At 39.5% G+C, this 23,991-nt stretch overlaps 1 protein-coding gene across 2 annotated transcripts in view; it reads left to right on the forward strand.

Moving 5' to 3' along the window:
* UNC79 (unc-79 homolog, NALCN channel complex subunit) overlaps positions 1-23,991 on the forward strand; it is a 126,401-nt gene that overhangs the window by 26,117 nt on the left and 76,293 nt on the right. For both annotated transcript variants that reach the window (XM_068398114.1, XM_068398115.1), the window contains exons 8-26: positions 962-1,026; positions 2,858-2,946; positions 4,118-4,158; positions 5,429-5,457; positions 6,467-6,696; positions 7,029-7,200; positions 9,628-9,858; positions 11,803-11,993; positions 12,900-13,023; positions 14,252-14,392; positions 15,745-15,966; positions 16,563-16,790; positions 18,213-18,354; positions 18,762-18,841; positions 18,926-19,074; positions 20,140-20,297; positions 20,652-20,833; positions 22,058-22,259; positions 23,693-23,872. In XM_068398114.1, the coding sequence (XP_068254215.1) occupies positions 962-1,026; positions 2,858-2,946; positions 4,118-4,158; positions 5,429-5,457; positions 6,467-6,696; positions 7,029-7,200; positions 9,628-9,858; positions 11,803-11,993; positions 12,900-13,023; positions 14,252-14,392; positions 15,745-15,966; positions 16,563-16,790; positions 18,213-18,354; positions 18,762-18,841; positions 18,926-19,074; positions 20,140-20,297; positions 20,652-20,833; positions 22,058-22,259; positions 23,693-23,872 (2,856 nt within the window). The remainder of the gene's footprint in view (positions 1-961; positions 1,027-2,857; positions 2,947-4,117; positions 4,159-5,428; positions 5,458-6,466; positions 6,697-7,028; positions 7,201-9,627; positions 9,859-11,802; positions 11,994-12,899; positions 13,024-14,251; positions 14,393-15,744; positions 15,967-16,562; positions 16,791-18,212; positions 18,355-18,761; positions 18,842-18,925; positions 19,075-20,139; positions 20,298-20,651; positions 20,834-22,057; positions 22,260-23,692; positions 23,873-23,991) is intronic.

Here is a 23,991-nt window from a genome sequence, read left to right on the forward strand (position 1 = left end):
CTGATGGGATTGCGGTGCTATGGTGGGGGCTGTCCAGCAGCAATTCATGACTTGCTTTTCCTGCTTGCCTGTGGGATACGTTTTGTTCACTTTTAAAATTTCTGGACCAGGATGCAACATTTTAAATAATAAAAATGAAGGATTGGAAGAAACCTTAGCAGACCCCCTAGATCAACCCAAATACATCCTGGATGTTCCTGACACATGTTTGTGTGGTCTGTTCTAAAGCCTTCCCTTGATGGTTTGGTAGATTTTCTTGACTTTTTAAAAAATCATTCTTCTTGTACTGCTCTGCATCACTTCTTCCATGCAAGCAGGTCTGTAAACTAAGCATGATATTCCATCTGAACCATTAATAGCACTGGGCAGACTGGTATAATTTTCCTATATATAAATTTTCTGTTAAGGTATCCCAGAATCGGATGAGTATTATCTGTAGTTGCATGGGATTTTGGCCTGGGGGCATCCCGTATAACATCCAAGTGATGCCACTTGAACATACCTTTGTTGTTTACTTCTTGTCATTACAAAGCTAAGGCTCCTTCTGTGGCTGGACCATTTTTCCTTTATCATAGCTGTGTTTTCATTTTGCCTGGGGATGTTACTGAATTTACTCAGCTACCCCTACCATCCTGCTGGTGGAGTGGAAGTATAATTGATTAATTCAACGTGTTGGTGAGATCAGGAAGGGTCTACAGCAGGGATCAATGTGTCTTGCTTTTTCTATTTCTTTGCTGAGTTCATGGTTCATTTCATAATTATATCCCAAACAAGTGAGTAGGCATGTATATTCTAGGCTGTTTATTGTAATTATTAGACTTCATGAGGAACAGCTAGGTCTTCCCTCATATTTGTATAGTACTTAGTACAAGAGGATCTTGTTCTCGGTTGATACCACTAGACACAAAGAATATAAATATATTTTCTCTGTTTATTAATCAGCAGTGTTTTGTTTTTGCAGCCTGGAATCCTATTCATTGCCAGCACATTGAATGCCATAATGCAATTAACAAACCAGCTGTGAAGGTACTGCTGTTTCTTCAGGTGTCAAACCCAACTGTTTCTGGGATGCGAGGTTGCACTTTGACCCCAGCCATGTGCTCTGGTTGTGTGCAGGTGACCAAGAGCAAGAGCTAAGGGAATAGTAAAGTCTGTTGAGACCAAGGGGGCCAGAACTTTGTGAATATGTTCTTTGGCTGCCTAAAGCAAGATGGGGTATTTCCTCCAACCACTGTGGGTCAAATCTTGATATTAAACATGAGGATGGTTGCAGAGCCATATAAAAAATTCTAAGCTGACTCCTGGCTAATCTATGTAAATATTTTCCTGAACACATACATGTGTGTAAATATGTGCATAAATATTACTATATACAGGAAACATTATGTTGATTACATAGGTACATGTTTACCTTGGTATCTTGATTGAGGTCGTACAATGCACCTACTCTGATTGTGATCCTTTGCCTGGAATGTGTCCTAAAGCAAATAGCAACAAAGCTTTACTTACCTTTTCTACAGCCCTCTTTGAGGGAGGTAAATGATATCTTTCCTGTCTACGTGCAGGGTAACAAAAAGTAAAATTGCTTGATGAGGATCGTAGTGCAGTTTGATGGCAGAGGCAAGAACAGCATCCCAAGTCCAGAGCATACTACAGTTAGGTGTACTAATTAACTAGATTTGTATCTAGTTATGTATGTAGATACAACCAATTTTCCTGGAATCAATTCATACACTAACATAATTACATTAGTCAAAAAGATCTTCAGTGAGCTTTTTCCACAAGCTGTGATACTGATAGGGCATAATGGTGACACATCTCAAGTCCTGCGAAGGACCACTTTCCTGCCCACTCCATGGATCATTCTCCATGATCCCTTTTCATAGGAAAAAAAGCTGGAAGGTGTTGCTTCATGTTGTAGTGATCACTAGATTTCAGACTAATCACTGAGTAGAGCAAAATATTAATGCAGTTTACAGTTCCAAGCTTTGCAGATGAAATACCTGAATATTTTTGAATGATCTCTTAGCTTAACTTTGACAGAACCAGTCTTGATCAGTCATCACTCAGAAAAATGCAGCCTGTTGTCTCTTGGGTAGATAAATGTAAATTTGGTTAACAAAGATGAGAAACATACAAAGAAGCATTTGCCTTTATGAATAAGACCTTGCACCTGAATGGAGTAAGAAACATTTTGATTTAAGTGGTTAAGACATTGTGTATGCATACTACTGTTCAGCTTTTCCTTAAATAGTACAAAACACTTAAACAAATGTGTATGTAACTATAACAGTTTTCTGTAACTGGCTACGGTGGTAGGATAAAAGCTAATGCAAGACAAATTTTGCACCAGTGCTGGCAAGGGAACTGTGGGTCTTTGTTCTGTCGATGCAATTGTGCTGTATAGTTAACAACTATGATGACTGAAAATTAGATTTTGCTGGAACAGGTGTTACTGAGAGAGATAAATCTAGACTTTTACATTGCCTTGTCCTAAGCAATGGATCCTCTAAGTGACCTTTTTTTGGAAAAAAATAAAAAGTAAGTCTGTCATGACTGTGCAATGTAAATGTGTAACACAAAAGATACTTGTCTTTCAGAGAGTGATAATACTGATGCTGAAATATGTCCTGTTTTCTTCCCGTAGGCTCTCATTTTCAGTTACATCCCTCTCTTTGTTAGAAATAATTTGAGATCCTGTACTGCCAGATGCTAAGTACCATCTTTCAGAATACTAAATGCTCTCAACACATACCAAAGTTGTGTTATATTGTATGTCCTAGCATTAATGTGTTGAACTTTCTAAGTGAACTTCAGTGAACAGATGTGTTAATTCTTTTCCTTCTCTGTGTTTCAGATGTGCATTGAGCCATCCTTGTCTGTGGCTTTGGGTGATAAGCCACCTCCCCTATATCTTTGTGAAGAATGTAGCCAGAGAATTGCAGGGTACGTAAACTAAGAGGTGGAAAATGATGAGGTATAGTCAGACTCCAGACTTCAGAACTCTGGAGTTACGCTTTATTTCAATATGATTAGCATATAATTTATATAGATATCCCTGTTGAAATATATGGAGCACACTGACACTCAGTATGAATAAGGATTACAGAAATTTACCCCACATGATCAGCATTTGCATCTTGAACAGTAGCGGGTTTTAAAGTTAAGATCTCGGAATGAACAGATACTGTGGGATGCATTGACTATGATGGGGGAACCTTGGTAATGTACAAGCTTTTGCTTATGAAACATTTTTTCGCCTTGTCCTTTAGTTGTTGTTAAAAGTAGGGCATTACAACGAAAGCTCTTTCACAGAGACTTCATTACTCTTCTGTAACATGTATTTCAGATTATTCTTTAGGTATACTGTGAAGCAGCAGAGTGAAGAATTGAAATTGGTCCAGGCTTGTCCAGTACCTAGAAGGAATATAGCCTGAGATGAACAAACCTCACTTTTTATTTTTTTTATTGTTGCTATTATTTTTTAAAGATAGCTAATTTGGTTTGCATCACTTTACAAGATCTATTAATACTTATGGGGAATTCCAATCGTTAGTTCAAATGGACAAGGTTACAGGTGGTTCAGAAGCTACGTGGGTTTTTTTTGTCCCCAGTTTAAGAGACCTTTATATCACACCAGCCGTAAGAAAAGCAATTACATCTCACCTTAGGGTTTTGAGTCATCATTGATTTAAAGGTGCAGAATAAAGTAATTGAATTTGGTAGAAGCATAGCTTCTAAGGAGACTCACAGAAAATGGTACTGGTACTTCTGTTTTTCTATGTTTGTCTGTTATTCTTCACTATAATTTCTTAGCCCTCAGACTTTCAGAGCACACACTATTTTAATTTGATAAATTTATGCCTTAAAAGTAATTTTTTGAAAGCCGTGAACACGGTGGAGCAACATTGGCAAAGTGTTAATTTGCAATAAGACAGGCACAACAAAGAGAGGTAATATAAAGCAGCCTGCAATTTATAGAACTACATTTGTAAAAAAGCCGCTTCAGAATAATGTCAGTCCTAACACATTAATTCAGATAAATTTCCTCTATGCAAAAATAAATGCATATATAAATAAAAAAATGGAAAGCTAATTAGATGTACAATTTTTGTAGGGATCACAGTGAATGGTTGATTGATGTTCTTCTACCACAAGGTAAGAAGTATTTTAAGGGTAGGTACAAATTAATCATAATTGTACAATCCTGTGCTTACTGGTATTTCTGCATGCTGTATTACTTGAAATGATGCATTCTATTATAAAGAAGTTTTTTAGAATTTTAAAGTAGCTTGTACTTAATCCTGCTTAATATCGTTAAACTACTAGGAAAAATTGACTAATTCTCTACCTGAAGTAGTATGCAACTCTTTATATGTGAGAGAACAGACAATTGAACAGATTTTCAAATCTTGAAGGATCCACAGTTGGGACCAAGTTTTTTAAAAGTATTTGTGTCCCATACGGTTGTCCAAAAAAAGGAGCTAGTTCTTCTGGTAACCTGAGTCTGATTCAAAAGCTCTTAAAGCTTCTGAAAATCTGTTCTATGAACAGAAGGCTGTAAAGGATAACAGAAAAGGACATAAAATATTTTTCAATGATCCAGGCATTGATCCAATCATTGTCCTTTGGCCAGTGAAGAGAGCATGATATTCTATTATCTACCAGAATGCAGACAAAGCATGTTGACAGACTAATCAGAATTTCCTGGGTTTACAAGGACAGTTGCATATCCTCTAAAATAACCCTTTCAAGCACAGGTCAAAGACACTCCCTCTCTCTTTTTTTCTCCAAACTGAAAATTCATAGGCAGTGGAGATGTTTTTGCTGTCTCCCAGTTGAAATCTAATCCAGATTAAGAATGTTTTCTTTACTTAAGGAAAGTACTTCTTTTTACTCAGCCATCTATATTTACTGAATCAGATGTTGCCAGGGCAACAGACTGAATAGCTGCTGCTTACAGGTTGAATCTGCAAACATTTTGCTATGGGGTTATGGGCCACAGACATAGCAGCTGCTTCTACATTGTTCATCCATATTCACTCATTTTTCATCCTGTGAGCTTTCACAGGCAGTGTAGGCACATCAGCCATGTCTCTCACAGCATGCCCCAGCAGTGTGCCTACAGGTGAACTGTTACAAGCCTGTCCGTGAGGCAGAAGCGCAGGCAGGAGGATGGGATGCAGAGCACACCACACTTAATGTGCCAAGGCTGGTCTTTCATTTCAGTGTAGAAATAGGCAGTAGGCCTAAGTGTACAGTGTCCTACCTCATGCAGTCCAACAGGCTTAGAGGTTTCAATAATATCTCAAAACACAAGTTTAGCCTCAGAGACTTCCTTGCAGCGAGTCCATTTTCCCATGGCTGCCATAGTAAAACAGAAGGATCGTCATTCTGTGTTGATGTTTTGTATGCCTTCCCCTTACAGCTGAAATTTCTGCTATATGTCAGAAGAAGGTAAGATTCAGTCATTTGTGTGATGAGGCATGATTTGATGTTGTGTGTAATGTCATTCCATTACTCTCTGGTGTCTTCTTTTGTGTACCATTCCAAATTTTCACAATTTATCCATGAATGCATTTGTTGGTGGATGGGAATGATTCAGCAGCAAGATTTCTTTTTGTTAAAACTGCTGATGTTTGGTTTGAGTTGTAGGTTTTTATTGAAGTGGCAATTAGTAAAGCAATTCAATTATGCAGTTGAGCTCAGTTTTTATTCTGTAACTCTGTTTATGAAGAGGCTAGAGCAAGAGATTAATTTTAAATGTGTTTCATATCTGTATACTGTATGTTTTAAAGAATGTATAACTGAAAGTCTTCAGTGCTTGGCTGTAAAAAGATTGCTGACAAAAAGAATCTGCTTGCAATACATACCAGCTAGTGTGTTTTAATAACATTTTAATAATGAGGAATACAGTGTATAAGTATAACATGTTCTAGATCTTATGTGGTAAAGAAAGCTTTTATGTTGGGCCAGATTACCAGGTGGCAAAAATAAAGGTAGTGCATATTTGGGAGGCTTGGGTCATTACCTATGACAAGGCAGATCCTTACATAGCATAAACTGATGTGGCACCATTGATTATACTCCTAAGCATCTGCCTGTTGCTACACATAACTTAAAAAGACATTCTGAAGTATAAGCAGAGGTTAAGAGAACTATTGTAAATTTTAAGAGATTGCTCCAAGCCAGAAAGTTGAGGTTGATGACTTAAATGTTGGTTTGGCCTGCCCCAAAAGAAGAGCAGCCATGACATTTAAGTCCAGGCCCAGCATTTAGGCCTGAGCTCATCTTTCTGGAAGTTCGGTGACACTTGGCATCAGGATTTTGCACACAGCTGTGCTTATATATAGTGATTTTGGAAATGACCAACATGTGAGCCAGTTCCCTGGTGCTGACTCTCATCCCTGTTTTCAGTTCCACTTCCTGATACTTGTGGCCTAATAAAATTTTTTTTATTTTCCAGAACTGTAGTTCACATGTCAGAAGAGCTGTTGTCACGTGCTTCTCAGCGGGCTGCTGTGGCCGCCATGGCAACAGGCCAGTGCGCTATTGCAAAAGATGCCATTCGAATCATCACAGCAGTGAAGTTGGGGCAGCTGCAGAAACCCATCTTTATCAGACCTCACCACCCCCTATCAATACGCGGGAGTGTGGAGCAGAGGAACTTGTGTGTACTGTGGAAGCTGTGATCAGGTAATATGGCAGCTTATGAGGCATCCATATATAAAGCAGGATCAGGCTTTCATGTAAATATTGTCTGCAAATCTTGTGCAAGTTGATTTTGGTTTCACTAGGATAAGTTCAGAGCAGGGATGCTGAACTCCTGCTGTGTTAGTGAAGTACTGATCAGTTGTGAGTGTTGTCCTCATGGAAGATGTCGGCCTCGAATCCTAGAATTTGATGTTATTTTATTACTGTTTTCAGGAAAATGATGACATCAGATGCCTTAATCTCTAGTTATTCTTGATCCTGCCCGTATCCAGTGTAGGAAAGCTGCATTCACTGACCACAAGCTTGTTTTATAGCTTGCTGAAGGAAGCAGAGTTTCATGCTGAGCAGAGGGAATATGAACTCAACCGTAGGAGACAGATGGGCCTCTCTTCTTCCCATCACTCCCTGGACAACACAGATTTTGATAATAAAGATGATGACAAGCATGACCAACGCCTCCTGAGCCAGTTTGGAATATGGTTCTTGGTAAGAAATTCTTGCTCTGCTCTCTCACTCCTCTCGCTTCCCTCTGCTTTTCTTTCTGAAGCCTCAATTTGATCTCTTTTTTTTCCACTTCTTGGATTTAGTTGGATACTTTTCTGATTTGTAGGCAAAAAGGAGGAGTTCTGTGAAGCTGCCAGAGTTGGAGATTTCAGAACTAGCCTGGGTGGAGCTGCTCACTGCCTGCTGAGTCCTGTATACTTATACAGGACTTTTCTTTTTTCACCCTTTCAGCTTTTTTATTGACTTTCTATCTGCTGTGGTCTTCGGCTTACAAGTGCCACCTGCTGAGTGCCATTATTTTAACCTTAAAAGGCAATCCCCTAAAGATCTATCATACACCTTCCATCTTTCAGCATCACTTTCTGGAAGCTCAGCTTTCTCTTTTACCTCTGAAGAGGCTGAAGGAGTCTTAGTGGGCTGCTTTTCCTTCCTGCCTTCAGATTGGTCTAGCTGGATCAGTCCCAGTCATTGTAGTCCAGCTAATTCACCCGCTGTGGGTTGACAGAGGGCCCTGCTGGTTCTACCCCTCACAGTAGCTAGCAGAGATTATTCCAAAATAGCAGGGCTGCTGCTGGCTAGTTTATGAACAGGCCAGGCTGGAGACTGATAGATGCTCAGAAGTTGGATTCTGTAATTCTCCTGAAGGAGAATTGCCCTTCTCAGACTCTTTCCAATTCACCTTGAGCTCTCAGGCTCGCTCCTCCTTGGTCACCCAGTGACAAGCGGGGAATAGTAGGACCCCTTATCCCTCATCTAAACAGACATAGCGACTGGAGGGTGGCAGGTCTAGGATCCCATAATGCCAACAAAGCTGCTCTGCTGTTCCAGCGGCTAGATGAGTAAACTCTGTATTCTGCTGATATCTTGTGGGTTTTTTTGTTTAATGTTGTTTTAGACTTAAAGCCTTTTATTTTTTTTTATTTTGTAAAATTTTTTTTATTGTGCCTTATTCATCTGTTCTGTTTCAAATGATGTTTTGTAAAGACTGAAGGTCTCCCTTTCTAGAAGTAGAATTAAAGTGAGAACAGAACAGGTTCTGTTACACTGTACATGCCTCATCCTTGACATTTAGAGTCTGTCTTTCTATGGTAGGGTGAGGGAGCTCACTGACTTCATTCTATTCTTATAAAGTCTCTTGATCTCTCTGTAGTGAGTATCGGCAGAGGTGACAGCAGAGATTGCTAGAAATAGTGGGTTGCTCTTTTCTTTCATAAAGTTAATACTGTTCATCTAGAAACGGGACAGAGTTCAAGAATTCCTGTTAAGAAGGCTGTCAGCTGATACTGCCTTTGAGTTAACACTCAACTGAGACAGGCACCAGGAAGCAAACACCTTAACTTCAACCTGCAATGAAGTAGAACAATGAAGACTGTACTTTGAATTGGCAAGGGTGTTGTTAGCTGACTGATCCCAAGAAAAAACATGGAGGAAAAGCACTTGTAAGATGGGTTCTGGTCTTCTCTGGGACGCAGTCCTGTCAGCTGTTTCCCCAGAAATGACATGAATGTTTCTCCTTTGTTCGCTTGCTACAAGGCAGCAGTCACTGCTTTCAGGTTGCCAAGTGCTGAGAGTACAGCTTTCACTAGGAACTGGCAACGAACAGCTGATATGTGGTTAAAGGAGCTTCCTAAATCTCCTGTCATCTGTTGTTTTCCATTCTTTGGATTCAGTGCAGTAACCTGACTTGAAACTTTGTCTCTTATCCCCAGAAGATACCAAGACCTCAAATAGCACGTGCTTAAGGGCTTAGCAGTGTGCCTGGTCTGTGAGCTGGGGTACAGACTTGATCTCAAATTTGGGTCAGTTTTACAGTGAGACATCATTTTAGAAGGAGAGAGTTTGGAGAAGAGGAGAAGAATATTAATTATTATATGAGAATTTTTGAGGATTTAAAACTCAAATTCCCACCCCAATTGAGGACAAAAAGTCAAAATTGGAATCTTTTTGCAAAGCAAAGATCACTTACTGTATTAGGTAGACATCTTCTTTCAGACTTTTTGAAACTGTTCATTTGGTTTGTCTTTTTTATCTTTTACATTTTATATATGTGTGTGTATGTGTATCTTATATTTTAGTGGGCATTACATTACCTTTTGAAATGAAAAGTCATTTTAAAGTTCAAATCAAAATATTTCAGTTTGTCAAAGCTTTCTGTACTGATATTTTCAGTGTTGAAACTAGAAAACAAAAAATGCAGTGCTTGTTTTTTTCCTCTCTTACTGTTGTTTTCTGGTTTGGAAATGTTTTGTCAATTGTCCTGTGCCAAACTCTACTTGAAACTGATCAGCTCACTTGTCTTCTATGTAATCTGCATCCTCATATCTCTGAGAATGTACAAAATATGGTAGACAAACAGTTTACCACCTTTAATTCTAGAAACGAAACTTGATTTGTGTTTCTGTCTTCCAGGTAAGCCTTTGCACTCCCAGTGAGAATACACCCACAGAGAGTTTAGCAAGGCTGGTTAGCATGGTGTTCCAGTGGTTTCACTCTACAGCTTACATGATGGATGATGAAGTTGGTAGCCTGGTTGAAAAGCTCAAACCCCAGTTTGTTACCAAGTGGTTGAAGACAGTCTGTGATGTCCGGTTTGATGTCATGGTTATGTGCCTCCTTCCTAAACCAATGGAGTTTGCCAGGGTAAGAGTAATTTATCTGAAGGTTCCTTTATTTGCCACAGAGATTAAAGTCTTAAGTATAAAGACCATTTCTCCCCTAGCTCTGTCAAGGCAAAAGAAAACTCACTAATTGAAGGAGCAGTGGAGTTCAGGAATTCTTCCTCTTCCCAACATTTTTGTTTTACTGTGTTGGAGAGTGGGGATTATTTACAGTAATATGAAGACAGGTTGGAAGAATATTATAGGTGTTGAAAGATACTGTACATTTTTGATAGCTGCTCATTTCCACGATTCTGCTGAAGCATCCAAGCTTGTCTTCAGTAAAAGGTATCATTTCTCTGCTCCCAGATATAAGCATGTCCTTTACTAGTCTGCTTTACTAATGTTTCTCTCTTTTTCACATACTTCATCTCTGCCGCTGTGAATTAAGGTTCATGAAATCACACAGTTGTAACTGAAAGGAACTCTGGGCATACTGATTCTCTGTAGCTTCAGATACCTAATTTAAGTGACTTAATTAAGAGACTAGTTTGCCATGATTCTCCTTGTTGCTGATGGAGAGAAAGACTTATCTGGAAGGTCATTCAGGGTGTGTAAGTGAGACCGTTGCTCAAATCACTTCTAGAAAGTGTCTGTCTTTCTATCCATTAATTATGAAGCAGAACTCACCACTTAAGCTGGATAGTGAAGAAAGGCAGCAGTCAGGTGTGTGAGAATTCCTCTGTAAAAAATGAAACATCAGCATGAAAATAGGAACTTTATATTTGTGAGAGGTTTAAGACTTTTTCCTCATTTATCACTGCCAACTATACCACATGGGCTTTTGTAAGAAGACTTTGATTTTGTGACCCTTCTATGTAAAACGTCCAGGGGACATGTTAGTTTTGTTTCCTAAAATTAAGTGGCTAGACTAGGAAGGGCCATAAAGACTTGTTGTGATGTATTACATCATCAGGGATGAAGTGTGCATCCATGCATCTTCATGACCTAATATATGGGACTTGCTGTATGTACACAGACCGGTGTGTGTATGTGTCTTTCTTTGAAACATTGCTCTGAAGATACACCTGGCTGTGGGAGGATTGGAGGGCAGCTGAGGGAATTTGAGAGGTGGGATGGATGCGTTGAATGTTAGAACTGAAGAAAGGAGATCGGGGCTTTGAGGCTAAAGGGAAAAGGAAGGACTGAAACTTAGGCTATTATCTGTTACGAATCTTTTTCATGTCTTGGATCCAGCCCCTTTTTTTTTTGAGTTTTATTACCCCAAGTGCAATACTTAAGACTAGACTGACAACTTGCCAGATTTGCAAGGGTTCACTAGAACATGAAGACAAAACAGCCATGAAATTAGCTGTGATGAATGGAGAAAAAATAGTTTGTTGGCTGAGATTAGCAGTAATTGCTGCCAAAACAGCGGGCATCTCTAGAGCCATTAGTCAGGAACAGCAGATGTGAGCTGAGGTCAGTTAGAATAATTAATCTCTGTAGTCCAGTTACTTATTTACTTAGAAGTATGTTTTTTGGCTTCCATCACTTAGAACCTTCCCTCAAAAAAAACCCAAAACAAGCAACCACAAAAGAACACCTGGTACAGACAAAGTTTTTCAGAATAAAGACCCAGCACTGTAACAAGTTGCCCAGAGCAAATAATTGAAGGTGCAAGTTTGACCAAAAAATCTGTCCCTTGTTGAGAACTGTAAACAATGAGAGATTACTCTGTGTCATGGCCTGGAAGTGAGCAAACTTCATCTAAATCTTGGACAGTGCTTTTGTGTACTGTGGGTCAGATGAGAAAGGAAAAAACAATGCAATCCCCATGGCTGAATTCTAAATTCAGGCTGGAAGGTGCTGATGATCACTGCCCACAATTTCTTGGCTGCAGCACACTGAGCAAATTTATGGTACTGGGCAAGTTACAGGGACTAGAAGTATTGTTCATCAGTATGATTCCTGGAAATACCCACAGGTTGGTGGATACTGGGACAAATCGTGTAGCGCTGTGACCCAATTGAAAGAAGGTCTGAATCGAATCCTTTGCTTGATTCCATACAATGTGATAAACCAGCCGGTGTGGGAATGTATCATGCCAGAGTGGTTGGAAGCTATAAGGACGGAAGTGCCTGATAATCAACTGAAAGAGTTCCGGGAAGTGTTGAGGTACGTAGACGTATGTAGGAACCATTCCATCATTGTGTATGTTGACTGTTGAGGGTTTTAGCACAATAAGATGGTGACAACAAATAATAATGCCTGTGTGCAATAGACAGTAATGAGCAAACACTTCTGAATGCTTTATGACTTACATTTAGACTAAAGCACTCTAAGCTTTGGGGAAGTTTCCTTTTATTGCTCCTGATATCCCTGAATCTGTATCAAGAGCCAACTTACAGGGATGCTTCTTTGCTGTGAGCAAGGCACATTTTCAGTGGCTTCCTGCAGCACGGTGGAAGAAGCATCTTCCTCCTTCTGGCCAGCTGTTGATGAGAAATGGTGGGGATTAGTAGAGCTGGCGCTGAAAGAGTGATGATTTGTATTGATTTAGCTAATATCTTCCCCTGTTGAGCAAAGAAAACACCAGAATAAGAATGGTGGCTGGCTGAGTCATAATTTCATGCCTGGTGTATGCCTTTGACAATAAAACTTCACATTGCCTTTTAACTGATGAAGAGGCTCTGAAACTGACTGTAAGTTTATATTTGTAGGTATTGATATAAACTTTTTTAGTGTAAACATGCAATAGTGGAGGAGGGTGAGATGAGAATTTTTCCAATTTTTACATTGGATGTTGAAAAAGATACTGCTATTAAATGAAACTGGGCATGATATGAGATGTGGTGTAAATTCTTAAGGTGCATCACCAAATTCAGAGATGATCTTGCGCAGTCAGGACAGGTGGTAGCAGCAGCCTAGCTCAGCTCCCGTGGAGGGTGAGGATGCGAGTAAGATTACAAAAGCATCATCAGTGCTGGTAGTGAGGTTGCTGTTCTACCAGTTTTCTGTTATAGCTCACACAGCGTATGCTGTGGTAACTCAGTGATGCTATATTTTTGTTCTACTTTTCAGCAAAACGTTTGACATTGAACTTTGCCCTCTTCCTTTCTCCATGGAGGAGATGTTTGGCTTCATTAGCTGTCGATTCACAGGGTATCCATCCTCTGTGCAAGAGCAAGCATTGCTTTGGCTGCATGTAAGTGTCCTCTCTTGACGAGTCATGCTGAACCAGCTTATGATTTTGGAAAAGAAAAAAAAAAAGGGGGGGGGGAAAAAAGCCACTTTTCCAAGGATCATGGAACCTTTCTGCCCTTTGCTTAGCTCTGGTGTAAGGATGGTTGGTAGACAGATCCCAGGAAGCTTTATGTTACTAGACCATCATAGGCAGTAAAATGGAAGCCTGGAAATTCCTTTTACCTTTGAATGTCAGTTGTGTCTTAGGGCCATTCAGCTGTCTGACTTTTTGCCAGCAGTAGTTTTTAGTCTCCACAGAATTTGGTCTGTAGATACCAAAATTAATTCCAGACTCCAGAAGCAGCTGTAGCTGTTTCTGCGTATGACGAACTGGATTAGACTAGCTCTGTACCCATCAAGCTTTCTGCTGCTCTAGCCCTTTTGTGCTATATTTGCCCACAAAGCTGGCATTCACACAATGTTCATATTAAAAAGCTACTGGGACAATCATGTCAGCTGCGGGCAGTGAGTTCAAAAGGGTATAAAATTTTCCACAGCACCTCAGAATAATACCTGTATTCTTCATTATTGCTTCTTTTCTGCTGAGGGTTATTTTGATTAAGCCTCTGCAAAGACCAATTTACCTGATGGTTGTAGCAAATTTCATGTGCGCAGAGTTTTCAAGTAAAGTATGATTTTTTTTTTTTTAAGATTTTTCTTGACCTAATAACAGTTAATGACAAGTATGAATGAGCTCATATTTGTCTGAGTGTTGGTGACAAAACAGACGGTGAATATTCCCTCAGTGTTTTGCAGGTAACCATCCTGTCACTATGTTGACACCTGTAGGCAACCATTCTGACTGGATTCTTGGAATAAATACAGGAGTTCAGTTTTAAGTAATAATAAATATAGTAAACAGTTATTCATCCAAGTATTGGTAATACTTTTGGTTTGCAGAAATATTTTTGTGGAACAACTTCACATCGCTGTGTGTTTGCACATAAAACTGATCTCAAGGTGCACCAAGCGGATGCCAAGAAGTATTTTGAAGATACCCTTTTTTTACCAGTTCTCTTTTGCTGTGATTCTAACAGAAATCTAAGCTTGCAGCTTACCTTATTGAATCCCAAAATTAAGTGCATTGAACTTGCTGAACTGAGGATCATATGATAAAGGTACTTATAAAGAAGCTGGCATTTTTAATCAAACTTGACACTCCTGCTTTTTTTTTTATTGTCTTTCCTCAGGTGTTATCTGAACTAGACATTGTTGTTCCTCTTCAGTTACTAATCAGCATGTTTTCTGATGGAGTTAATTCTGTAAAAGAGTTAGCAAATCAAAGAAAATCGAGAGTCAGTGAACTGGCGGGAAATCTTGCAGCTCGGAGGGTAACTGTTATTTATCCTGCTTATTTTTTTACTTAGAACAGTTTTCTTAATAGAATGCACTTGAGGAATTAAAAAGTCATCTTTCAATATGGCAGCATTTGATTGGGAACACTATAAATTTTGAGAATGAAAGAAAATTGGTATGTCTTCTTCAATTAATACCACTCTATCACATGGTCAGAGTAAATATGATGCAGATAATAACTGCAGAAAAACTGTGCAGCTTTTCCTTAGTGAACTGGCTTGTTTGGGTACGTTTGGAGTTTTCTAGGTATCTTTTCCAATCATTTTCATTCTCTGCACCTTCTATTAATAACCGTCAACAAGAAGTTATTATGGACAAATGGTCACCCAGAGAGAGCTTTTGTATTCTAGTACAAATTTGGCGGGCCTAGGTATGTTTTGGGAGTGTGACAGAACAGACTTTATTTCTGTTTCCCTGCAATTTTTTCCTCATCCAAGAGATGAACAAGTTGATCTAAAGTTGTATGTCAAAGGCTTATGGTCTGGAAGGAAACACGTACAAATCTGTAGGTGCTACACAAAGTTGGACTGATGTGACTAACTTCCCAGTAGTCTTGCATGAAGTGCTTCAACGACAGCAGGAACAAGAGTGCTTGAAAGGTCAGATCTTTAGATTAGGCATCTAGGCAGTCGACATGTGATCTGCCTATCTTCTGATGTAGATCAGCAGGGAGCACTCCCACAGCTAGCCCGTGACCACTTCTGAACTAAGCAGAAAACATGGACGAACTTCCTGTCTGGTCTTTCAGACTGTAGCTGGCCTAAAAATAGACCTCATGTGTCATCAGCTGTGTATCCCGCTGCAATCCTTGGAGGTTCTCAGTGTGTTTTAGGTGGCTTACTGTGGTGGGGACGTGAATCAAAGCAGACATGCATATCTTGTTACTGTTGTGCCTAGTTTGTTTCCAGCTACCTGTATCCTTAGTATAGCCTTAGTTACGCTGTTCTCTTGAAATAGCCTCCTACTATTGAAGTTTGTGTCCCTGGATTGTGAAGCAGATTGCTGTAACCTGATGGCCACTTTACTGCCTGCACCAATTTTCTGTCTGGTTTATGATGTTAAAATTTATCCTTAGTAGGAATAAGATAATGGATGTCAGCCACTTAGCTTAAGAGACTGTATACAACTGTGCAGAATATGATTCCTGTGCTTCTATCATATTTTATCATTTAATGGCACTAAGGGACACATGCAGATTTTGAAAAAAAGCTACAGAAAGGAATAGTAAGGCTGTCAATGTTCTTGCCATTTTCTGCACTTTTGTGTAGAATGAGATTGCTTAAATGCATAACAGTCATTTGGACATGTTGATTCTTTATGTCTTCAGGTAAGCGTTGCTTCTGACCCTGGGCGCAGAGTTCAGCACAACATCCTGAGTCCTTTCCCAAGCCCCTTCCAGAGCCCATTTCGGAGTCCAATACGTAGTCCTTTTCACAGCCCTTTCAAGAACTTTGGACACCCCAGTGGAAAGACAATTGATTTTGACAGTGAAGATGATGAAATGAATCTTAATTGCTTCATTCTGATGTTTGATCTCATCTTGAAGCAGGTACTCGCAGAAGAAAAACACCCACATTGCGGGGACACTGGAGTTCTGTAGTCACTTTTGGCTCTCCTTTAATCTTGTATTGAGGCCCTTTCTGCTGAGGGTCTGGCATGAAGTATAAGACATTTAAATCCCTTGAGAGCTGTCATCTGCCTTTACACATATAGGAGTTATAGGTTCATGGTCACTGAAGAGAAGTTAGATACCTCCACATTCATGTTTTCATATAAGTGAAAGGAACTTCTCCTTGGAGATATGTTTATTTCTGTAGACTAGAAGCAGAGGCTTATTGATAAGCTTAAATTAGATGCATAATTTTTGGATAGCTAAATTTGTACATTGTCAATCCAAAACCAGGTGGTTTGGAGAACTGTCTCCAGGTAAAATTCATGTATCCCGTGCTTGAAATTGTCTGTTTACTCTAGCTGTTTGAGCTTGGGCCTTGACACCAGTGGCAATTTAAAATTGTGAGTTCCAGTTTATCTCAAACTCTTCCCAGTACAGTAATATAACAGTGGCAGAAGTGTAGGAATAGGCAGAATAGTTAGTGCTCTGGCTTTTAAATAAATAATAAATCCTTACTTTTTTCATTGTTTCAGATGGAACTCCAGGATGATGGTGTCACTTTGGGCTTAGAAAACAGCATTTCGAAAGATATCATATCCATCATAAACAATGTCTTCCAGGCACCCTGGGGTGGTTCTCACACCTGTCAGAAAGATGAAAAAGCAGTTGAATGTGGTCTGTGTCAGTCCAGCATTCTGTGTTACCAGCTAGGTTTTGAGCTGCTGGAACACCTTGCTCCAAAAGAAGAAATCAGGCTTGTGGTAAGTAGAGCAAGAAAGGGCCTATATTATTGGTGTGCTGAAACATTGTGGACAAGAGAGCAAAACTGCATTGACCTTTGGCATGGAGAATTTGAGACGTTAAAGCAAAATGCCATTGAATTGTAAAATTTCCTAAGTTTGAATTGATTCAAAGAACCCAGGAAAAATTACAATATTCATCCAGTATGAACTCTTTCCCCATCAACACTGAAGTGCTATTTCTCTTTGGAAGGACACTCCTATGATACTGTGTCTTAAATAAAATGTGAAATGTTAATACTTAGTGCTTTTAATCTTCTTTTAAAAGCTAAGAGTGGATATTTTGAAATGATGATTAATGATTTTGAGAGAAACAGTTGTCAAGTGATGAAGCCTTAGTTGGTGCTTGATTGTTGAAAATGCTGAGCATGTTGAAAAATGAAATGTACTTCAGGTTGAGTATTGAACTTCATCAGACACAGATATGTACTCTCTAATCGCTAGTCATCACTAAAGTCCTCTGTAGCTTTGCAGGAGAATTGAAGCATTACCTGTGGTGTGATGAATTTATTTTAAGCTGTATGTCTGTTATACATAACTGTTCCATCTGATAGTTCAGAAGACAGCATCGTTCCCCTTATTCTGAGCGCTCATTTGCTGTGGCATGGTAGGGGCAGGATGTTTATTAGTAATGTTTTTCGGTGGTGGGCATAGTGGTGCCTTTTGATGTGTAAAAGTTTCGGAATTCCGTTTGGTTGTGTACGCTGATAGGTGTTGTGCACATGGTATTCGGTAACTTGTGCTAGAAAAATCATCTCATGCCCTTTCAGTTCAGATTCTCACCTCAACTGAAAAGTAGCAAGTGGTGAAGTCTTTTGAGTGCTGGGGCTCAAGTGGTGAAGTCTTGAGTGCTGGGGCTTAGTACCATTTCTAGGATCCACCTTGTGATTTATAACATAAAGGTCACAATGGCAACCTGTAATCCTGAGCTCCTGGCCACATGCAGAAGTAACTCCAGCCTGGTCCTTTTTTGAATGTAAAAGTGATTGAGGTAGCTCCTGCCTCTAAGTCTGTAACTCTACAGTAGTGTGGGAAATATGCCCTCCTCCTGTCTGTTACTCCTCTGAGGCAAGGATGACAAGTTTGGATAAAACCATGGCCCTGTGATTGGATCCACCTTATCTCCAATATTGATGTACAGGTTCTGTTAAGCAGCATCACTTTAATCCATGTTTGAAACATAATCATCTTGTTGGTATGCATTTGCTGATGCATAATTTTAGATACGCAGGTGATTTGAATGCACAACTGTACGTGGAACTAGAGAGTGTCTGGCTCATATGAGCTCAGCTTATCACACCAAGTATAACTTAAACAGCAGGATATGGCCTCATGTATTTACATAACATCAAGAAATGAATTTAACTTTTTGTATTCTTAAAGGAGCCCACAGATAACCTTGAGGATAGTCTTCTGTATACTAGACCTGAGTTTATTATAGGAACTGAAGGAGAAGAGGAAGACAAATCGGCACCAAAACATGGAGAAAATCCAGGAAATCACACAGAGCCCACAGAAAATGCTGGTAAGTAGAGAGTGAGAAGGTTGAATATTTCAGTAAGGCTTTAAATGAAATGCCTGTACTTGTACAGAATACAAGGTTCTGAAGCAATCTTTCAAGTCCAACAATGCACAGTCACTTTTTTCTCATGCATTTAATTCAACATATTAATTAAATAGGAAGGCTGTATTTATGTTCATAGCAAGTGTGACTGTCTCTCAAAGTATTAGAAGAAATCTTGGCTTTTTGAACACATAAAGTAGCGAAGACATTACATGCCAAATCCCGTGCTCTTGTAACTTTACTGACTGCGGGGTTACGGTGGCTAGAATTAATTTATGTCTCATCACTTTGACATTCTTTAGTTTCATTTTGAATCCACAGATGAGAGAACTTTTAACAACATTTTATGTAACTTACATTTTTAACAGCGATAAAGAATGACACAGAAAGAAAATTTTGTTATCAGCAACTTCCAGTTACCTTGAAGCTCATATATACTATATTGCAGGTAACATTGATTACTTGTTTGTTTAGTTTGAATTTTTAGTTAGGCGGTGTCATTGTGTTGAGAGTAGTACATCTGCTTACACAGGAAATGTCAAGGTTTGAAGAACCAGACATTCTTTTTAACATGCTGAACTGTCTGAAGATCCTTTGTCTTCATGGGGAATGCCTGTATATAGCAAGAAAGGACCATCCACAATTTCTTGCCTATATTCAAGATCACATGCTGATTTCAAGGTAGGTTTTTATCGCACATTTTCTCTTCATGCTTCTTTGGTTCTTGAACCATACATTTGTTATTGACATCAAAAAATTTGCAGGTTTAGTATGGAAAATTAACAAAGGGTGGTAGGGAAATGTGGGAAGGTTAAGTAACTGTATAAGGGCACAATGCACAGTCTAATTAAGAAGTTGCAAATGAAACCAAGGTAACCCTGCATTGTCGATCATGGCTACTCTGTCATGCACCACTTGTTTTGCACGAGTCAGAGAGTTTTTCATGTTGGATAAGAGCATTGTCTGAGACTGAGGTGTCTTCCCTGACTCCACAAAATAAAATAAAGGAAGATTTAGAGGCAGGCACATAGTTTATAGGGCCTTAGCATTAAAGCTGAGAGAACAGTATTGCACCTTATTTTTAAGAGGTAAGGGAAGTGTTTTCATTTAGTGTCAGAGTGAATTGGTTTGAAATTTGTGCATTTTAAGATTCTCTGGAGAAAGTGACTTTTGCAGAAAACTCACTGAATAAACATCAGCATATGATGTTCTGAAATAATAGTGTGTTCATCAGTGCTTAGGGCTGATCAGAATCAGTTTCATTGAGCATCTCCTGAGACCGTAGGGTTTTAGCAGACTAGAGAATCTGTCTGGAATCTAAACACCAGCAAATTGTGAGCAATGGACATCTTAGTCATTCGCGGATGTACATGGTTCATGGTGCCAAGACAGTTCGTGTGGCTTATGCGCTGAAGCTGGTTGTGTTGAAACTGCTAATTCGTAGCATAGATTATGTTCCATGGCAGTTGTGCCTTGAATTAGGCAAAATCTTTTCAAATCTGAAGTGTTTCAATGTAAGGAATATTTGAACCTGGATTTTCAAGAAAAACTGCTGTAGTTGAAGATTTGCAAGTAGCTCTGTTATCTTACCAGCAACTCTGTAGTATTCACATAAATGCCCAGGATGGTTCATAGAGATTTTCATGAAAAGTACATTCCCACCAACAATACAATGCAGACATTTAAAAGAAAGAATGTCAAGGCAATGTTTTTTATAAGTGGGCTTGCTCTTTTTGGTCTTTCCAGCTTGTGGGGAGTTGTGAAGTCTGAGTTCTCTCAGCTTTCATCCCTGGCAGTCCCACTTCTTCTTCATGCACTTTCACTTCCCCATGGAGCTGACATTTTCTGGACAATCATAAACAGCAATTTCAACAGCAAAGATTGGAAGATGAGATTTGAAGCAGGTAGGCCTGAGAAACGTATGCTATTTGCTCTTTGTTGCCTAACTGAAGAGGTAGAGCTTTCTCTGCTGTAACTGAGGAGACCTGTAATAGATGATTATCTTTTTGCTGCTTTGGGGAGTTTTGGAGATAGTCTGGTGCAAAACTAGGGCACAACAATGCCCTAAAGTAGAGGAGAACATAAGTCATTTTGCATAATCAAAGTAAAATCAAAATTACAACACTTGCCAGCTATTTTTTGTTGTTACTTTCTCAGATGTGCATATTTCTAGGAGAGGTATATTAATCAGGACATAAAGAAGCCATTGCCTAAATTAATATGTGTATTTTCTTTGTCTGGGGGCATGGCTGCTACAGTGGAGAAGGTGGCTGTGTTGTGCAGATTTTTGGATATTCACTCTGTGACAAAAAACCACCTACTGAAGTATTCTTTGGCTCATGCGTTCTGCTGTTTCCTGACTGCTGTAGAAGATGTCAACCCAGCAGTAGCTACAAGAGCTGGGCTGTTACTTGACACCATAAAGAGGCCAGCTTTACAGGTGGGTTCATTATGTGAGGAAAAAATACATTCAAACAGGAATCTGGGTTTTCACCTGAACTTCAAAGTGGTTCAGGTGTACAGCATCATAGTAACTGCTAATACCTCTTTAGGCAGGCCTTATGGGTCTTGGTAATTGACACGTGTACAAAATAGCGAAGGGAAATGATACCGCCCTAGCCCCAACTTTGGCTACAAAAGATTACTATGGCTATTGAACTGCTATTGTAGAAAGCTGTACATTTTTTTTATTATTTTAAAATTTATGGACAATTTTCAATTTAAAAAAATAAATTTATAAGTCTTACGACACCCTGCTGAGCTGACAGTGAGAAAATATATTCAAGCAAAAGCAAACATGGTCTTGATCTTTTCAAGGTTTACTTAGGCATTTAATTTTAAACGTGTGAGAAACCCTGCCAGTCAGAATTCTCTGATTAAAACTAAGCAGATATGAAAGTGGATCAAAGCCTATGTATACAAGCAAGATTAAAAAAAAAAAATCTTGTAGTACACAATTCAGTTCTAGTCCTCGGGAGAATAGAATGAATATGTATTTTAAAAAGTTCAGTGTTACTGCCTATAAAAAGCTGTTCATACTTGCTAGTTTTATTCCATATAGTACCTATTCAAAATACTTCCCAGAGAACTTGAATTCGCTGAGGTCACTAAGACTGTTACCAGAATACTGCACTTCGTATTTAATGTGTGGGTTCTCGTTTCAAACCTAAGTCTTGACACGACACCCAAAATTCTGGTGCAAATAAAATACAGAAGCATTTTGAGGCAAAGTGCTGATACGCTTAACGACATGATCTTTCTTCCTCTGTTTGGGGCTGGTGATTCATTCCTTTTGTAATTAAGGTCTTGATTCAATTGCCCTTATATAAGCTTTTTCTCAGGCAAGGGTGTGTGAAGAGAATAATTTGCTATTGTGTACCAAATGTGCAGTAGGATAGAACTTTACCTATACCTTTGTATTCCTCAAAACCTTAGCAAATGCTTCATTCTATGATGTTCATTTAGCTCCTTACTTACTTTACTTTTCCGTTTATATCAATAGCATTAGTCCTGATTTAAAGGACTTAGTAGGAAAAAAGAACTAAACCTTTATCCTGTACTAATTAACAGGAGAAGTTGTGAGCTTTGACTTCCCTTTGCTTTAAAAAATGCTTGAAGTTTTCACATCTCAGTTCTGTGTTGTTTTTTTTCTTTTTCTCTATAGGGTCTCTGCCTCTGCCTTGATTTCCAGTTTGACACAGTTGTCAAGGACAGGCCCACCATTCTTAGTAAGCTTTTGCTACTTCATTTTCTAAAAGCGGATATTCCAGCTTTGAGCTGGGAGTTCTTTGTGAATCGCTTTGAGACGCTGTCTCTGGAAGCACAGCTTCATCTGGACTGCAACAAAGAATTCCCTTTCCCAACAAGTAAGCAGAGTCCAAATCAATCTGATCACCTTTTATCAGCTTCTGGAATTTCAGCTGCCTTCAAGGTTCTGAGAGATGTAGGTCTCACCTGTATAAATTGTCTGAAATTAAGTAATCTTTCAGGCTAAAAGAATAATTTGAAGTGAGCATTTTTTGACTGCCTGAGTGCAGATTAGGCTATATTCTGTTGCACTTTTGGGCATCATGTTTTACTCTCACTAGGGCATGATTGCCAGCTTTGGTTGAAACACGCTCTGGTTCTGTGATCAGCTGTGACAAAAGTTTGTAAATGTTTGTCCTGTTCATACTTGGTTTCTTGATGAGATACCATGTCTCCTTCCATTCACTGGTGGGAGGGGGGCTAAAAATAGTTTGTGCATTATTGTTTAACATGCTGAGAAATAGAAAACTTTCTTACCCAAGTGATGGCCCATGAGGCAGATCTATTTCCATCTGATTTGCTTGGAGGAGGTGGGGACAGCTGTTTGGACAGCATGTGCTCCCTCAGCAGCCTAATGCCTCCTCCTACACTTGCATGGAGCCCAGTGCCTAAAAAAGCCCAGGTGCTGCTGCTGCATCCATACAGGAGGTGGGTGGAACTACAAACATATTTTCTTCTCCATGTGCAAGTAGCTTGACCCAAAGCTGGGAACTGCCTCTGTGGCCTGAGGAGGGAATCTCAGCACTAGTTTCTGGCACCTCTGGCTGCAAATGTAGGGTCATATCTTTAAATATGAACATTTGTGAGTGGTTTCAAATGTAAAATATACAGAAGATAGATATTTCTGAAGTTTCTTTTGAACCTTTCTCTTTGCCTTTTCGGAGACATAAGTGGTGCAAAGGATGGGCTCACCACCTTTAGTCACTCAGATAATTAAAGTGTGAATGCACTATAGACATGAGTATAGAAAAGTACTGGTGACCCCGTTGAGATGTGCAGTGATACTGCTGGTAACACCCTTGTAAACACATAATCACACTCACAGGTTTTTGGAGGAGCTGTTCAAATCCAGGATGATAGGTGTAGGCAGGACAGGAGGTCAGTGAGGCAAAACTAGAGGCCACATTTGGGTATGAGTGCACAAAACGTAATCCATACTTGTGAGATTTCTGCCTTTTTAAATAGAGGGCACCTCATATTCCCTTAGCCTGAAGTTCAGGTTTTGGTTTCAAGAGCCTGTTTTTATCCAATCTCTAAAGAAAGAAAGAAGTAACAGCATAATTTTTTTAAACACAATTATGCCGCTTGGGGTTCTGTGGATTTTGGAATGAGAGCATGCAAATGAGTACCTTGCAGATGGACCCCTTGAGCCCATATGAAGCTTTCTTGACTTGAGTGGGACCTGGGGCCCAGTTGCATTTGGCACTTGGCAGCACTAGGGCCTCACCATGCTGTGGAATGAATCCTAACTTGGTCAATTGCATTTGCAAAGCTATCACTGCTGTCCGGACAAATGTCGCCAACCTCAGTGATGCAGCAATGTGGAAGATCAAGAGGGCTCGTTTCGCACGTAATCGTCAGAAGAGTGTGCGTTCCCTGAGGGACAGTGTGAAGGGACCAGTGGAGTCAAAGAGAGCGCTCTCCCTTCCAGAAACCTTAACCACCAAAATTCGTTGAGTATCTATTTATATTTTTGTGACACACCTGTATCTTCTCCCTTAGGATAGTATCCTGTTGCTGGGTACACATTGAAATTGTCAATATTTATCCAATAGCAAATATAGGTTTCTG

Source organism: Nyctibius grandis, chromosome 4, assembly GCF_013368605.1.
Source record: "Nyctibius grandis isolate bNycGra1 chromosome 4, bNycGra1.pri, whole genome shotgun sequence".
In the NCBI taxonomy this organism is placed as follows: Eukaryota; Metazoa; Chordata; class Aves; order Nyctibiiformes; family Nyctibiidae; genus Nyctibius; species Nyctibius grandis.